Source organism: Mandrillus leucophaeus, unplaced genomic scaffold (assembly GCF_000951045.1).
Source record: "Mandrillus leucophaeus isolate KB7577 unplaced genomic scaffold, Mleu.le_1.0 Scaffold658, whole genome shotgun sequence".
NCBI classification, from domain to species: domain Eukaryota; kingdom Metazoa; phylum Chordata; class Mammalia; order Primates; family Cercopithecidae; genus Mandrillus; species Mandrillus leucophaeus.
Window position 1 is genome coordinate 664,800 of NW_012107119.1, and position 18,722 is coordinate 683,521.

At 40.0% G+C, this 18,722-nt stretch overlaps 1 protein-coding gene across 1 annotated transcript in view; it reads right to left on the reverse strand.

Annotated features, from left to right (window-relative positions):
• Positions 1-222: 222 nt before the first annotated feature.
• Positions 223-18,722, reverse strand: part of LOC105554732 — a 61,616-nt gene continuing 43,116 nt past the window's right edge. Inside the window, exon 4 of the mRNA XM_012001301.1 lies at positions 223-492. Within this exon, the coding sequence (XP_011856691.1) occupies positions 464-492 (29 nt within the window). The 3' untranslated portion in view covers positions 223-463. The remainder of the gene's footprint in view (positions 493-18,722) is intronic.

Genomic DNA, 18,722 nt, shown 5'->3' on the forward strand with positions numbered 1-18,722 from the left:
AAGAAGTTCAATCCTGGGTTTCCTCTCCTGGAACTGTCTGAGACCAGTGAACCTTAATCTTCTTTTTTGTCCCAGCACACATGACAGTTGATAGTCACATGAATAATAGATTGTTGTGAGCAAAGTCAATTTATCTGGAATTCTCACATGATTGACTTTCAAACCACCCTTCTGTCTTACTTGCTATGCAAGTGATTAAAAGTGAATCTAATAAAGAGATAATATTGAATCCATTCTAATCTATGGGGGAAAAGTAAACCCACTTGCAGATTTTGCCATTTCATATTTAGTAACATGCTTCTTGAGACAAACCAGTCTGTGGATGCTCCAACGTTGTCTTCAGCCCCTGGCCTGGCACACCCTCAGGACAGCTTAGCTTGCTGGCCACCTCCTGCTCCAAGACCCAGAAGTCAGAATCCACAGCAACAGGAGCTCTTCCCACATCTGGGACCCAGAAATGGTTCTACTTTCTTCTTTCAGTGCATAAAGGATCTGTAAACAAAAGGAACAAAAGAAAAGCGGAAACATTATCAACATGAAAAGAAAACCATCCATTCTAAATATGTCCATTTATTTCAAAACAAAGCACACAAACATGAAGCTTTATTTCTAGTATATCCAGGTTTATGGTGCCTAATTTGTAGAGTATCCCATCTTGGGGGGCCAGCTTTTATAACATTTGTTGAGTAAAATTAACTGACTCATGATTTTTCTTCTAGTGATGATCTGAATATGATTTATCTATAGCAGTCTGATTTATTTAATAAATAATAGCAGCCTGTCTATTTAATAAATCGTTGCATCATGTCAAGGGCTTCTGCCTGGACTTGAAGGTCGCCCTTCATGAGGAGCCAATGCTTGTAGTGTATTTGAAACTCAAATTGAACTGGGTGTTTTGTGTTTTATCTGGAATCTTATCCCTAGAGACCGTTGCTTGGGATTCACCAAACACTATATCCACTACTTCTGATCACAAGGATTTGAAGAAATAAGTACTTAATAATGGTGGCACGTCAAGTATTGAGGATCCTATCAAGAAGAAGGATTGGGGGACCTCTTCACGTCTCAGAAATCACAATACAGGAGGGGGCTCTACTTTCTATATGGAAGGGGACCCACATCATCATAGGTGAGAAGAGAAGGCAGCAGCCAGCAACAAAATTAAAACCAGAGAGAAGCCAAACCCTTCAGGAACCACAGTGGGTACTGTCTTCTGGGCCGCGTACCGGGCCCCCTGTGCCACCCTTCCCTCCTGAGCGTCTGAGAAAGTCGACAATAAGACTGTAGTTCAGTGGTTTGAAAGCCATAATATTCTGACAGAGGCTCAATTTATGTTCAGCATTTTTTCTTTTGCATCCCAGTCAGGACTTTCACTCAAGTTCTCTTAAAGGAAGGTAAATATTTACAGGAGGAAAATGGCACTAGGTGCCTTGATAAGCTCAAAAAAAAAAAAAAAAAAAAAAAAAAGTTAAATTGGGGGGGGAATTTTTTTTTTTTTTTTTTTTTTTTTGGAAACCGAGTTTCACTCTTGTTGCCCAGGCTGGAGTGCAATGGCACGACCTTGGCTCACCGCAACCTCCACCTCCCGGGTTCAAGCAATTCTCTTGCCTCAGCCTCCCAAGTAGCTGGGATTACAGGCATGCACCACCACGCCCAGCTAATTTTGTATTTTTAGTAGAGACGCGGTTTTTCCAAGTTGGTCAGTCTGGTCTCAAACTTCTGACCTCAGGTGATCTGCCTGCCTCAGCCTCCCAAAGTGCTGGGTTTACAGGCGTGAGCCACCGCGCCCAGCCCACGTGTGGAACATTTAATCACCATATCTGGAATATATAAACATGGTATATATTATCTTTGCCACCCCCTGCTTTTTTGTAGCCTCAAAATTTGATCCAAGACTGGGAGTTAAAAAGTCCCATTTTGTGTAATCAGGTTCTGGTTGAACATGATTGCTGAATTATTTTAAATTAAAGACATATGTTTGGGGGTTGAGCTGTATGTATTATTTCAGGATGGTGTCCATTAGGTCTTATCCACAGGGGCTATCTTCAACTTTTGCCACATTCAATGCATTCTTTATACATCAGTATTTTCAAAATGGTGAATCATATGTAAGGGAAAATTGGAGGGAATATGGTACTCGTTAAATGGTGATTTTTTTGAAAATTATCTTGAATGCATTATTCAAACCTGTTTCCAGTCTCCCCTGCTAAGGGCCCACTGTTGGTTGGAAAAGTTCTGTGGGGGGAGAAAAAAGAATATTTTAAAGTCAATAACAATGGATAAATAAATAAAATCCTACAGTTGTGCAAGGCCCTTTTGCAAGCCTAAATCTTTGAAGACTTCATAACTGAATCAACATTTACTTTAACTCCTTGTCAGCCCTAAACACTTTAAATGTCTTAATTGCAGATCTAAATCATTGTGGCTGCCATCGGTTTTTCACTCTGAATGCAGATGTCCCTGAACTGAGGCTTTGTCAGGCTTCACCTCGTAAGGGCAGCCTGTCTATTTAATAAATCGTTGCATCATGTCAAGGGCTTCTGCCTGGACTTGAAGGTCGCCCTTCATGAGGAGCAGTCAGGGTGAGGGAAACTGTACTGCTGAGTTCGTCTGTTGGCCCAACCACAGCAGACATCCCTCTACTCCAAAGATCTCCTTCCTGCTACAGCTAGCGCATCTGCTGCATGGTTATTCATTTGCACAGCTTTATGGAGGTACTATTTACATACGATAAAACTCACTCTTTTGAAGTCAAAACTCCATGATTTTTTTCATAAATATTCGGAGTTGTGCAACCATCACTGCAATCTAATTTTAGAGCAATTCCATCACCCCCGAAATAAACCTCGTGCCCATTTGCAGTCACTCCCTCTTCCCACCTCTGGCCCATGGCAGTCACTAATTTTTCTGTCTCTTATAGATTTGCTTTTTCTGGACATTTTATATACATGGAATCATACAATATGTGATCTGACCTTTTTCACTTTGCATAACTTTGAGATGTGTTCACGTATCATGTAGCAATACTTTTTTTCATTGCAAGTAATATTCCATTGTGTAGATATACCATATTTTGCTCACCCAGGCATCCACCGATAGACATTCATTTGGGTCACTTCCACTTTGCAGCTGTTATGAAACAACCTTCTGTGAACATATGGGTATTTTTTAATGAATCGAAGGTCAGATTGCTATCGTCATTCGCAGTCAACTTTAAGTTGAGATTACTCTTTTTTCAAGAAGTTACCCATATTTTTGTTAAAGCTGCCTATTGGAACATTCCAGAATAAAGTAGACTCTTGAGTGCTTCAAAAAATATTATTTGTCAGAGTGAGACCTTCGGTGATTCCAGGGCATGAAGTGGTTAAACATAAGGGAGGGAACCATTGGAAGGAAGTTTCAAGACCAAAAGCGATTTGAAGAGCAGCAGGAACCCCTTCTATGCCAGTCATGACCCAGAGTCTAAAGAGCTCAGACCCACATGCGCCTGCCACGCAAGTATTCCTTCTGGCAGCCTCAGCACTGCCTGACTTCTGAAAGCCCTGCTGACTTAAATAACGTGGGAGCTACTCAGGGAGAAGTCAAGTTGGAAGTGGCAGGGGAGGTGAACAGGTCATAACACAGGGAACAGAGTTGTCAGGTTTTGTTTATTTTCATGTCTTCTAAGACTTCAGCGACTGATAGGAGAGGCCGACCATTCTTCCATCGAGGAAGGAGTGTTGTACTTGATGCGGAAGCAGCTAGATCAAAAGGCGCCCTTCTACGTTGCCCCAAATCACCCATCTAGAGCCATGAAAAATCCGTGTTATGAGAAATCCTTTCCCCAGAAATCATCAAGGAAAGCAGGCATATAAGAAGCAAGCTGGTTTAGGAAATGTGATGTTGATCAAAAGGAAAGCCCCGTGTCCTGGGCCTGGCACAGCTCTAACTCTGACTGTGGCCTTGGGCAGGTCACTCACCACTCTGGGCCTCAGCTTCCTCATTGTGAAATGAGGGAGACTGACATCTGGATTTGTGCCTGAGGCTTTTTTCCCACATCCAATATTCTGTTTCTCTGACGACAGTGAAAACTGATACTTTTGAAACCCATATTTAAAAGTGAAACCAGTATCATCATCCCGTTTGCAATCAAGCTACTGATGTCAAGAGGCATGACCTGGAACGCCAACTGGTGAATAATTAGCGTGAGGAACACAAGGTTTTAAAAATGCTTCCCAGTGGCACCCCTACTCTCTTTTGCAGATAGAAAGATTGTGGTTGATTTTTTTACGTATTATCTTGCAGGTTGTTTAGCTTCTTTGTGTCGGAGTTAGGAATTGACCCAACATTTTAGGGCTTCCAGACCTTTACTGTATCAATCAGATTGCCTAGGAGAAAAGAAAACAATCATTCAAGAGCCTGTATAAAATAAGCCGGCATTAAAAAAAGAAAGAAAGAAAAGAAACTCTGACCTTCTAGCCAAAAACAAAAAGTCGTATTTTTCTTGTTTTTACTTTATGATTTAGGTTCTTATTGGAATGATGAGATCCTGTTGGAGAAAGAGGATGAAGGGTGGTTACAGTCTGATAATAAATGATGAGGCTGATGGACTCCCAAGAAGAAAGAATGTTCCTGTTGAGAAGAACGTCAGCATGTCTCTTCCTCCCTTTTTCTCAGTTGCTTATGTTCTCTCTTGCCCGTGGAGCGATCTGACATCTCTTGGCCAGGCTCTCAGACACATAGCCAGCTTCCGAGGGCTTAACATGCTTTCATTAGGACTTTCAAGTACATATCTTGCTGGAAGCCAACAATCTCGGTACACTTCCCCATGGCAACAACCAGCGTTGGAGTTCACAGGGACGCCTGCTCCTTTGAACTCCATAAAGAGTATTCCAGAGCCCTGGATTTTGACTGTCCTCCAAAGCCAGTGGCCAGCCTGGTAGTGAAGGAAATCTGGGGACAGATGGTATGAAATTGAAATCACATAATTGCTACCCTCTCCCAAATACTGGCCTATTATGTTGGCGAGTCTCCACAAAGCTCTGTGGCACTCATGCTGGTCTTGCTGGAGGGCTGCATCTTAAACATGGGTGCCTGAACATCAGGGCTGATGAAGAGCTGGCCCTTTAAGAGGAACTGCATCAATGTCGTGTGGTCCCTCCGTGACCATCAGATCCACATGTACATTTGAAGAAGTCCTCATGCCACTGGATCAATGACAAGGTCTCTTTCAACTTAGACCCATCTGTTGTTGAAAAACTACTGTATTTGTGAGAAGCCATTCTGAGGTGGAAAGGGAGCCTGATCTTTGGGGGAAAACATGGCTACAGGGGTTCTTTCCTCTGAAAATCTGTAAATGTAGCTAAAAGTTACTTCAGGAGAAAAACTCATCAGTAGCAAGCACTTGGCATCATGGAAAGATCCCGACATCCTCTTTTGATTTACTGTAGATGTCTGGTAATCTCTCTTTGCTTCCCCTCTCTCATTGTAAGATAGAAATGGTCAGGGTTCGTGTTATAAACCAACATTTGCCTGACTGAGCTGAATTCTTGTCAACCTCTGAAACTGCTGAGTGGGGAATGGAAGAAAGTGAGGGGAGGAGGAAGGCTCCTGGTGCACCCTGGAGGAACAGCCCAGATTCCAGTTGAAATCTACATGAGGCTGGCTGATTCCGCTTCTTTCAATCCTCAAATTTCATCAATGCCAGCAACAGCGTATGGGGCAATAGGATGCTTTGGTTGGCATCGACTCCTGTCCTGATACTGTTAGTTTATTTTCATGGCAAATAATTATATTCTCTCCTTTCCTAAATATTTCAAAATGGTGCAAATAATATATAAATCCATAGACATAAAAGTCATTAGATTCTTCAAGCAAAGGATTTTTAAGAGTACACAAAATGACATATTAGATTTCTCCAAGCTCTTACTCAAAAAAACAAATAAAAATTTATTTATTAAAACATGCTAGTCTCATTTTACCCTATTGTCATGCAAAAGGAGGAAGAAAGGCAGAGAATTCAGAGTTTAATAATTTGTATTTTAAAGTGCCTCTTCCACTGCTTATTACTTGGATGATTAAAAAGAGACTGAATTTCAATTGTCTTATTTGAAAAAGTCAGTATGATAATAGTAAATAAAAATAACAGCAATTTTAAGGGATTCTTGTAAACATTAAAAATGTTATTATTGTAAATATTAAAAGTGCATGCTTTTTAAATCATAAGGCCTTAAACAAAAACTGGTTATTATTGCCCATGGAGAATAAAAGTGAATTCACCAAAACATCTGGAAAAGGTTTGTCTTTTGCGCAGGGTTGTTTTTAGTGCAAGATGTAAAGAAAAATTCTGAAAATAGCATGAAGAGAAGTGAGCTAGTTTCAACAACTTCTTTGTCTGCATTTCTCTCTTTCTGATTATGTCTCCAAAACTTCCTCACTTCTTGAGCAGAATTCTCTATATTTCAGAAACAGGGAGACATTGTTGTCAAAAGAACTCAGACTTGTGTTTGAGACAATCCTCCTGCCGTCTCCTATCTCTTCCAACACCTTTCCTCAGAGATCAGATACATTTTCCTGGCAAGATGTTCATTATCAGAGGTTGCTTTGCAATTTCCTACAATTTCTGTTCACCTGCAAATAAAACCATGCCTTTATTTTAGGATATAGAGAAAGCTTTTAAGAACAGAAATTAAAGTCAAGCGTGGATAAATTTTATGCATGGCAAATATAGACTTTGATAACATTGTCTCCATCAGGGTTTATTGTAAATGATTCATCACTTTCTTACTCATGTTATTGATAGAAATACTGGAGTTCTCAGTTTGTAAATTAATAAAACCCCTTATCGACAGCACAATATTCATTTAATAATATATTCCTAACACAGACCCATTGTATGAATATACATTGATTGCATTCTTAAATGGATCACATTACTGCATTTTTATCTATGGGGTTGGAATTATGCATCCCTCTAGAAGCCAGAAGTGCCATGAATTTTCTTTAGCTAATTCAGAGCGAAAAGGGTGAAAAGACTGGGGGCCAGGAGGCAAGACAGCATGGTGTTCAAAAGAAAGGGGGCTTAAGATTTTGAGAAAAGAGGCCTGAGATGCTAAAGCACTGTGCCTTCTTCAGCTTACACTGCCAAAAGTCTTTATGGAAAGTATAGTCTTTGGATTGCACTGGCCATCCTATGGCCAAAACAGTAAGATGTTCTTTAAAATGTTCATTTTCATCTACATGTTAAAGAGACAAGCAGCAAGCTTTAGCAATCCTGCTAGCTAAGTAGTTCTGAACTTTTTCTGAGGGAGATGGGCAAGGATACTTTTGAAACTAATGAAGATTCCTCTTCCAAGCAAAAAGCAAATATAAAACATTGCCTACCAATTCAGGCATTTTATGAATTGCCTGAACCCCATTTACTTCAGTTATTAAAAATAGCTGAAGTACTCCATGCCTCCTGAATGTACCCCTTTCTTAGCTATTTTTCACATAAATAATGATCATGTTAACAATGGAAGCTCTCCTTTATATGAAGCCATATGTCATAAATAGTATGTGATATGATTTATAAGGTCAATAGTATCAATAAGTATCCTAGTCATATGTAATAAATAGTAATCTTTTTTCTAAACCTTTTTAGCCCTTAATGGTCAGTCAAGGACAAAGACATCATCCTTTTATTAATTTTTAAAATATCATAAAGTTAATAAAAAGTAAAACTATTTTCTGGAAAAAATTCCCCAATTCTTTGCTTTCCAGAAAGAATCTCCATCTCTATATCTATTTATTTAACTATCAGTCATCACTGCAACCAACACTTTCCTAGCAACGCAACAAGTAAAATCAATGTGAGAGGAAAATCCTAATTAAAGAAATCCTAGCTAAAGAAAGAGATAAAGAATTTAGTAATTCCTTTTTGTGGAAAATGGGTGAGGAGTAAAGCTCTTTTATAAGAAACAAATTTTCTATGCAAATAAAAACTTAGTTTTATTTTTTAAATACAGTGCTCTATTATTTTTGAATAATGACAGAAGACTTAATGTGCCAGTTTTTTTCCTCGTTTTATTGAGAACTAAGGGCCACCAATACTTTTTTTTTATAAGATACATCAAAAGCACATAAAGATCCTTCAAATTTTACCAAAGGTTTTCATTTAATTAAACTGACTTATTAAAAAGATGTTATTTTATTCTGAAATAAATAGTTGCATAAATTCATATTCTTCTTTGTTAACAATTTAAAAAACATTTCTTAGTATAAAAAATCAAAAGCAGCTATTGCCAAGTTAAACTTCAAAAATTAACGTCAAACAACTGAAAATTATACAAGGCATGTATTTTGGTTTTCTTTATTGCATCCCCAGGTAAATTATGGTAAGTATAGTCTTTGGCTTTACTCATGTCATAAAGCCTCAAGTTACTTCTCAAAGAAACAAGAAAGAAAATAATTATATATGGGTAGATTATATTGTGAGAATACTGTATAAGTATACTTTAAATGGAGTTGCCAAGATGGTTGCTTTATATAAAAAAAGGTCATAAAACATATAAGTCATAAGTGGACTCTTCTGCATTAGTAGAGTGAATGTTTCATTTTCAGAATTACAGATGTATAAAAATCATACTTCCCTGCTTATGAAAGACCAGTAAACATCCTCATGTTCTGTAAAAACTTAAATGCTGGAGGCCAACACTCACAAAATGTAACAATATTTCTGCTAAAAAAGCCAACTTTTTTTTTAATGAGGAAAAGAAATCAAACATATACATCCTAAGTGCAATATTTCCAAACTTTTAAAAAAGGACAGTATGTGAAATTGCCAATTCTATATTTTTAATTTGCTCTTGTTTGCTGAAATAATTCTATTTACAGTAATGAATGGGATTGTTACATACATACTGATGTGACTGGCTCATATCGTCTTACCTTGCTTTGAAGGAAGCCAGCCCTTATTGGAAAAAGACAAGGTAAAATAAGAATGGGATTTTTTTTTAATGTTTATGAAGCAAAACAAACAAACAGATAACCTCACCAGAACAAAAAGCAGGAACAACTCTCTTTCTTTTAAACACCTGTTACCATTAAACTCTGGGGACTTCATGCAACTGGGTGCCTGAGCAATATCCGTGGTGCGTGCCTTACAAATGAGTAGTATGCTAAGTTTCTCTTTCATAATTTGGAATGAAGAACTTTTTTCTTAGAATCAAATATTCCACTGGATAGGAGGATTCTCTGGTTGACTCACAAAATTCAAAACAACCCACAGTTTAGCTTGCCTTATATATGAATAATGTTTAAGCAGCAAACAACCACCAGATAAAATACTTTCTATAGAAAAATGCACTCTGTATTCCATCTCAGGGTGCCAGACGTAGCTCAGAACAACCCAGAGGAGTGACTAGCAGTTGGAGGGAGAAAGGAAGAACATGTTGGTCAGCTAATCTTGACCACCATAAATTCCTACATTCTGTAATGTTGTTTGGAAAAGGTAATATTGTCTACAGCCATACTACTCTGAACACACCCAATCTCATCTGAAAAAGGTAAAATTGTGACTCTCATAAAAAGATAAAATGACCTTGTTTCCACGATTTTATTTAGCTCATTAATTAATAAGAGATAAATGAGATGTTATCATCAGATCAAAGAAGAATTCAACAATCCACATATATATGGGCAATAGGGAATGCCAGAAATAATTTACAAGATGCAAAAGGATCTATCTGCAGGCAATGATCAATTACATTCCACCAGGTATAATAAATTTGACTTCTATAGATAAGAATTATTTTCCTCATTATCAGTTTTCTACAACTTTCAAAACTATAAAATAGCTCAAGAACAATAAAACGTGGAGGTAACCCCAATTATACCCATCTAATTAGACAGGACACTTTTCTTTTATCTGTTTCAAAGTACTTCATAATTTTCCCTGGCAATATATACAACAGTAGAGTCTATTAAGGCCATCACATCCTTGATGTTGTGAATTGGGGAGGAAATACTGAATTCCAGATAGAAATATTCCCACTGTCTATTAATAAAGGCTTTAATACCAGTGCTGTCCAGTAGAAATACAATGCAAGCTACAAATGCAGCCACATTTTAAAAAACATAGAAATTGTTAATTTAATTGTTAAGTTTAATAAAATATGTAAATAACTAAATGCAAAGTATTATCTCAACATATAATCAGTAAGAAAAAAATATCAATGAGATATTTTACGTTCTTTTTTACATTGTGTGTCTTCAAAAGCCCATGTGTGTTTTATACTTACAGCACATCTGAATTCAGACTAGCCACATTTCATATGCCTTACTGGCCATATGTGGCCAGTGGCTACTGAACAGCACAGGTCTACAGAAATCAAACGTTGGCGAGCTAGCTAAGCTTTGCAGGGTTTGGAATATTAATTAAAACATTTTAGGTTTGTCCCCAACTTATTTTCAAGATAGCCAGGTTCTCAGATATCCTCCTTTTAAAATGAAGCATGATCAACATCCGAGGAAATTATACAGGTATACCTCCGAGATATTTCAGATTCAGTTCCAGTCACTGCAATGAAGTGAGTCACACAAAAATGTTTTGGTTTCCCACAGCATACAGAAGTTATGTTTATACTATACTGTACTTTATTAAGTGGATAATATGTCTAAAAAGGAATGTGCATACCTTCATTAAAAACAGCTTATTGATTAAAAAAAAAAAGCTAACGATCATCTAAGCCTGCAATGAGTCATCATCTTTTGCTGGTGGAGGGCCTTGCCTCAGTATTGATGACTGTGGCATATCAGGGTGGTTGTTGCTGAAGATTGGGGTGGTTGTGACAATTTCTTAGAATAACACAACAGTGAAGTTTGCCACATCAATGAACCCTTCCTTTCACAAGAGATTTCTCTGTAGCATGTGATTCTGTTTGATAGCAGTTTACCCACAGTAGAACTTCTTTCACAGTTGGAGTCAGTCCTCTCAAACCCTGCCACTGCTTTATCAACTAACCTTATGTAATGTTCTAAATTGTTTGTTGTCATTTCAACAATGTTCACAGAATCTTCACCAGGAGTAGAAACCACTTTCTTTGTTCGTCCGTAAGGAGCAACTCCTCATCAATTCAAGTTTGATTATGAGATTGCAGCAAGTCACCCATATCTTCAGGGTACACTTCCACTTCTAGTTCTCTTGCTATTTCCCCCACATCAGCAGTGACTACCTCCACTGAAGTCTTGAACCACTCAAAGTCATCTATGAGAGTTGGAATCAACTTCTTTCAAACCCCCATTAAAGTTGATATTTTGACCTCTTCCCATGACTCATGAATGCTCTTAATAGCATCTGAATAGTGAATCCTTTCCATGCAGTTTTTGATTTACTTTGCCCCGGTCCATCAGAGGAATCACCTTCTATGGCAGTTATAGCCTTATGAGATGTTTCTGTTCGATAGGACTTGAAAGATGAAACTACTTCTTCATCCATGGGTTGCAGAATGGATGTGGTACTAGCAGGCATGAAAGCAGCATTAATCTTGTGCATCTCTATCAGAGCTCTTGGGTGACCAGATGCATTATCAATGAGCGGTAATATTTTGAAAGGCATCTTCCTGAGCAGTAGGTCTCAAGAGTGGGCTTAAAATATTCAGTAAACTCATGCTGTAGACAGATGTGCTGTCACCCAGGCTTTATTATTTTATTTACAGAGCCCAGACAGACTAGATTTAGCATAATTCTTAAAGGCCTTGGGATTTTCAGAATGGTAAATGAGCATTGGCTTCAATTTCAAGTCACCAGTTGCATTAGCCCCTAACAAGAGAGTCAGACTGTCCCTTGAAGCTTTGAAGCCAGGCATTGGCTTCATCTCTGTAGCTTTCAAAGTGCTAGGTGGCATCTTCTTCCAAGAGAAAGTTGTTTCATCTACATTGAAATTTTGTTTAGTGTAGCCACTTTCATCAATGATCTTAGCTAGATCTGGATAACTTACTACAGCTTCTCTCTCCATCAGCACTTGCTAGCTCACCTTGCACTTATGTTATGAAGACACCTTCTCATCTTAAACCTCATGAACCACTCTCTGTTAGCTTCGGACTTTTCTTCTGTAGTTCCCTCACCTCTCTTGGACTTCATAGAATTGAAAAGAGTGACAGCCTTGCTCTGGATTAGGTTTTGGTTCAAGGGAATGTGGTAGCTGGTTTGATCTTCTATAAAGATCATTCAAACGTTCTCCCTATCAGCAATAAGGCTGCTTCACTTTATTTTCATTCATGTGTTCACTTTTAATTTCCTTTAAGAGTTGTTTCTTCACATTCACAACTTGGCTGAGTGGTGCGGGAGGCCGAACTTTCAGCCTATCTCAGCTTTAAGCATGCCTTCCTCCCTAAGCCTAATCATTTCTAGCTTTTGATAAAGAGACATATGACTCTTCCTTTCACTTGAACATTTAGAGGCTAATGTAGGGTTATTCATTAGCTTAATTTCAATATTTTTGTGTCTCAGGGAACAGGGAGTCCTGAGGAGAGGGAGAGAGTCAGGGAAGGGCCAATCAGAATGGCTGGCAGTGGGGCTGTCAGAACAGAATTTATCAATGAAGCTCACCATCTTATATGGGCACGATTCATGGTGCTCCAAAGCAGTGATAATAATGACATCAAAGATCACGGATCACCAAAACAGATACAATAATCATGTAAAAGTTTGAAATATTGTGAGAGTTACCAAAATGTGACACGCAGACACTAGTGAGCATATGCTGTTGGAAAAATGGCACCAACAGAGTTGCTGGACACAGGATTGCCACAAATCTTCAATTTGTGAAAAATGCAGTACCTGCAAAGTAGAATGAAGTAGAGCGCGATAGAACGAGGATGGCCTGTGGCTGAAATGGCTGTCAGTGCAACCCCATGGATGTCCTCATTAGCAGTCTGTACCGGTGTCTTTTTCAAAGGAAGCCATACTTACCCCTGTGGTGTCAGAGGGAAAAATGAACACACAGGGACATGGCAATAACCATAACAATAAAGGTAATATTGCTGTGCCTGTCACCTGAGTGTGACAGCATGCATCAAAAACATTAACTTTCTCATTTTCAAATCACTCTTGTGAGGTAAAGAGAGGTGGAATGCTTCTCATAAGCCCTCTTCCACTGCAGCATGAGAAAAGACTTTTTGCTTCTTAGCAAAGAAGCAGCTAAGGCATATCCAACTCAGCGTCTCAGATACCACAAAGACCTCAACTAGTCACCAGAAGATCCAGCTCAAAGCTCCACCTCTGAAGGGAGAGAACCCCCTTCCTCAGGGCACAGCCCCACAGCATCCCGCAATGCTGCGGCACCACGTTGTCAGTGCCAGGCAGGTGCTGAGGAGGAAGGTGGTAGGAGGAAGCCCAGCTTACCTGTGTGAGCCAGGGTAGGGATGGCTCCAGGAGGGTTCCCTCAACTCTGTATTTATTTACTCCTCTTTATTGTGCCTTCTCCCCACAGGGGTTTCTGAGAAAGGGATTCAAGTCCCAGGGTCAGATGGCCTGCTGGGATCCCTAATAAAAATTATTTCACAAAGTAAAACAGTAACACTTGGAATTCTTCCTTTCTTGTCATGGTTCTGGTGCTTTATATAATCTGAACTAGGAGAACATAGGGCCTTGTGTGTGTGTGTGTGTGTGAGAGAGAGAGAGAGAGAGAGAGAAAGAGAGACAGAGAGAGCAAAAGAGAAAGACAGACAACAGAGAAGAGAGAGAACTAGCCAAAAGCTGGCTCTCAGACCCCAGTCATATCCTCCCTTGCCATTTACTTGGGATATCAGCTAAACTCAGTGCTCCAGGGACCAGTGGCCTCCAGATCGCCTTTGGGTCCTCTCCTCCCCCACCCTCACACCCTCTAGTGAACTTTCAGAAAAGCATGGAAGTCATCCTGCTCCCCACCCATCCAGCCAACTATCTGGACTCTGGTGGTCACCATGTGCAATCACCACCTCCGCTGCATGAATGGTACTTTCACCACCTGAGAGACACAGGCTTCCCATTCAACAGGCAGCGTCCGCCTGTATTTAACATTAGCTGCTCAATAATAACCCATTGAAGGAGTAGGCCCTATGATGTTTGTATAAGGAGACGGGCAGTGAAGAAAAGGCTTCATGTGCTGAATTCAAGAAGGGGGATATTTCTTTCCTACTATAAACAGAAATGATTATAAAACCAGAGCTCAGAAAGAGCCCCTCAGCCTTCACTTTGGCATGAGGGGGTTTCGTTTCTCTGTAAGGCTACCTCTACATGCTGACTTCTCCAAGTTTTTACTGCATTCCAGGGAGGGAGATAGAAACCAAAGCAAATAAAGTGCCCCCAAAGGGCCCTCTCCTCCCTCTGAAAAGCTTCTATTTTTAATTCTCTGCAGCTTTTAAAACAGTCAAATGGGGAGGTTTCAACAGTCTGTGGTGGAAGAGGATGCCTGCCCTCTCTAAGGACACCCACTTTAGATAATCCCGGTAGGCCATGGGACACCAGGGCCAGGGCTGGGCAAAGGGGTTTTCTTGGCAGTTTCTTTTCAGCACATTTCTGTCATCACAAAGTAACTTTTAACAACTGTGTTTTCCTCTCTACAAATGAGAAGAAGGCAGATTTTGAGCGGGTGGTTCACTGCATGCAAAGTGTACCTGCTTCCCCCATAGCGTCTGGCTCATGCTACAAGTGTGTTTTACTGGTGCTTGGTGCTTTATAGAGATGCTAAACTGGAAACCAGGGATTCCTAAGCTCCCTGCAAAATTTCTCACATTCACCCCACGTCCACCTCACCAGGTGGGTGGCAATCATGAGCCCATCATTTTCAGGCAGGGAAATGGGCAAAGCCAGAAAAATGGCAAGTCGTTTTCCCAAGCGTGTCTTGGAGGATGTCTTGGAGGATGTTAGCGGGAAGAGTAAACATTTCTTCTCTGACTCTGTCCGGCTTGCAGCCTCATGGCTACTCTCCCAACCACACAATCCTGACTGTCACCCCGTGAGCATCTCTTAACCACATACCATGCACTCTGACCCTTCAAAGCCTGAAGTGCCCCCACACAGGTCTCCTGAGGTTGAAGCAGCTTTGGGCACCTGTCACATGGTGAGCACAGAAGAGCAGGATTGCAGAGGATTTCCTCTGCTTCCTCCTAGGCCACCTTTGCAGAGCTGTCTCTAATACCCACAGGGCCTACTTTCAAAAGGACATATTTAAAGCAATTGTCCATAGAAAGCTCTAGATCCAAGTGACCTTTCAGGGTTCTTAAGGACAGGACTTGAAGCTTGGGGAGGAAGCAGCAAATGAGCTCCAGGTGTGAAGGGGATGAGACAGGCTCCAATGCAGTGGAGAGGTAGGAAGCCCAGATTTCAAAGTTATTTCTACCTCCTAAGTTACAACCATTACATCATGAATTTAAATCTTTAGCCAAAATGCCCTATTTCCGAATACAGATTTTTTTGTTGGCAAAACCCTACTTATAAATGTCTCCTGAGCTCTCCTCTCCAGCTTTTAGAACTCAACCAAAGCCCATTTTACATGAATGAAGGAACAAAGCAGTAAGAAAAAAAAAAGAATGAATGTGCCTGTCCATCCTTTGTCCTATGATTTTTTATCAACTTTGAATCCAGCGAAACCTAACAATAATTCAGCCGTGAACTTGCTGCATAAACTGGAGAAATTTGGAGCATATGTTTCCAATTCATTTACACTTGGCTCATCAAAATATGTTGCACTTAAAAAAAAAAAAGCTATCTGATGTTTAAGGAATTGTTTCCACCTTTTAAAATAAGCCTTTCTCAATTCAAAACAGGAAGCTGCAGAATGCTAAGAGAATAGAAACTCAAATACAGGAAGGTTCAGGGACGGTTCAAAACTCAGAGCCATGAATTTAGAGAGGGTTCAAAAGTTGGCAGCATGAACCCTCTCATCCCCATCCACAAATAATAAATATCACAACAAGGAAAAGGAGAAAGGAGAAAGCCACTGGAAAGCCATAACTTATCCTGGCTCCAGACTTATAGTTCTCTCCAATAAACCAGGAGTTCTCGGAGAACTTAGGTTGTGCTGCCTGCAGGGAGCTGAGCTACTCTTGTGTCATAAATTACCTTGCTGGGGATAAACTTTCCTGCAGGTTCAACAGACAGGCAGCTCTGCAAGACCCATCACCCAGCTCCGTGCTTCCTAAATTATACTTCATCTGGTTGTGACATCTGAAAAGCTAGAGGGAGAATGATCACCCCAAATTTGACCTTCCTATGCCACTAGGTCTTTTAAAAAATAATAATAATAACTACATCAAGGGAAAAAAGATATAATAGCATCCTATTTGAAAACACAAACGGGTAAAAAATAGAGCTTCCTATACACCTCCCCAAATTATAGTATGATGTTTTCAAACTTGTCTACACTAAAGGTTTTTTTAATTGCAATGTGACCCTAAGTTCTTCCCCAACTGAAATAGCAACAGTGAATCTTAAAGTCATTGAAGTGAGAGCAGCAGGGATTAACTTTTCCGCTCCTTTCTTACTTTGCAATCAGCAACAACCTCATTCCAGTTTTCCAGTTGTATTCAGATGTGTACACACAGACAGACACATGCACTCAAACATCTGAGAACCCAGACTATTTAAGGAAGTGGCTACAGTGCCTTGAAATGTGATCAAGCCTCTGAGAACAGGTATCAAGCCAAGAGAAATAACTCTCATTCGTAAAGAGTTCTCTAATAAATCAGAAAGCCTTTTCTTCCACAAATCACCTGACATGTTTAATTTATCTGCTTTGACAGAATTGTGGCAAGCAGATTGACCACTGGCACAATTAGAATGGGCCTTTGTGACCAAGGGCAGGATATCAAGCATGGAAAGGCACAGAAAAGGAATACACACAGTAGGTAACCTATAAATGTTTGTGGGCCAGCTCCGTGTGATGGAGGATGCAAAAGAAGAGAACGAAGATTTCAGATTTCACAGGTTTACAACACATCGAGCCAATGCATAGACACAGTAACCAGTCTTATTTAATCCAAGAAATTTAACTTAACTGGTTTGCTTCTTCCTGGAATTTGGCCTCTGTCATAAACTCTAGGGAATTGCAAAGGCTTATTCATTGTTGCTTCTGCATTTTACTTATGAAATACAAGATTTACAAGGAAGAGTAGGAGGAAATGTACTCTTTCTAATGTCTGCACCTTCTGAACTTGCGAATGCAGTGGATTTATTAGTGTCAGCTGGCTAACCTTGCATCTGGTCATACAATTTGTTTTGAAAGAAAAAGCTTTTACCTGGAGGAAAAAAAACACACCTTGATCCTGCCAACAAAATGGCTTTTAAATACCTATACTTTATTTATTAAGGAAAAACGACCACAGTTACTAGCCCAATGTTCCCTTCCCTGCACCAGCTGCTACACTCTAATTACCAAGGCTCCCCTGGCATCGAACAAGAAGAGACTGTCTTCACTTCACTTCTAAATCTTTATGTAAAGTAGGGCTAAACTATCACCAGTTATACAGGTGAGTAAACTGAGACACGGACAGAGATCAACTTATTTTCTTCAAAATTAGCTAGTGGCAGGGCCTAGGCTTACACCCATTCTGGACTCCAGGTGCATGTTTCCAACTTCCTTGCGAGGCCACCTCTGTGTGAGCCCAGTTCCATCGCTCTTCTTGCAGCAAGAAGATTATTACTGAATACCCAACGGGCATTCAACTTATCATTGATCATATACATATACCTTAATTATTTTTGTTCATTTACCTTTTCCTATTTTAAGATAATTGAAATATAATACACATAAATAAAAGTGCCTAAGTATTCAGTCCCATGAATTTTCCACAAGGTGCATGTGAATCAACACCCAGATCAAGAAACAGATCATTTGAACCCAGAAACCCCCTCCTTTTTACCCTCTTCATTATACTCCTGTCTTCATTCCCAGCCAATATATGCCTTTCCTTTTGTTGGTGGCAGTAATAAATTTGGTTATAAGCACATGCTTTGGAAGAGATTATCTGGGTTGAAATCCCTTTTAGAAACTTTGTGTCCTTGGGCAGGTGGCTTAATTTCTCTGTGCTTCGGTTTTCTCATCTCTAAATTGGAATTTTTTTGGGGGGAGTGGGGGGACAGAGTCTCTCTCTGTCACCCAGGCTGGAGTGCAGTGGCGTGATCTTGGCTCACTGCAAGCTCCGCCTCCTGGGTTCACGCCATTCTCCTGCCTCAGCCTCCCGAGTAGCTGGGACTACAGGCACCTGCCACCACGCCCGGCTAATTTTTTGTATTTTTAGTAGAGACGGGGGTTTCACCATGTTAGCCAGGGTGGTCTTGATCTCCTGACCTCGTGATCTGCCCGCCTCAGCCTCCCAAAGTGCTGGGATTACAGGTGTGAGCCACTGTGCCTGGTGTTAAATTGGAATATTAATAGAAACTCATGAGATCATGGGGAAGATGAAGGGCTATAATATGTATAAGAGCTCAGGAAAAGGTAAATAGAAAAACTCAGGGTAAACCCTCAGGAAGAACCAGCTGTTATTACTGGAACATTTCTCTTCATTCTCAGAGACTTTCCGGGGAAGACCAATAAGATGCAAAGACAGTAGAGCAAGGTAGATGGCAAGGGAGAGGGAGATAGAGTAATTCAATTAAGCATGTGTCTTACGTCAGTATGAAAAATAAATCCACCTCTAGGCTAGGGAGAGGATGAGAAATGGACAGGTTGAGGAAGAGCTCACTAGACAGTTTGCCAGTCACATAGAATCAAGTTTCTAAAG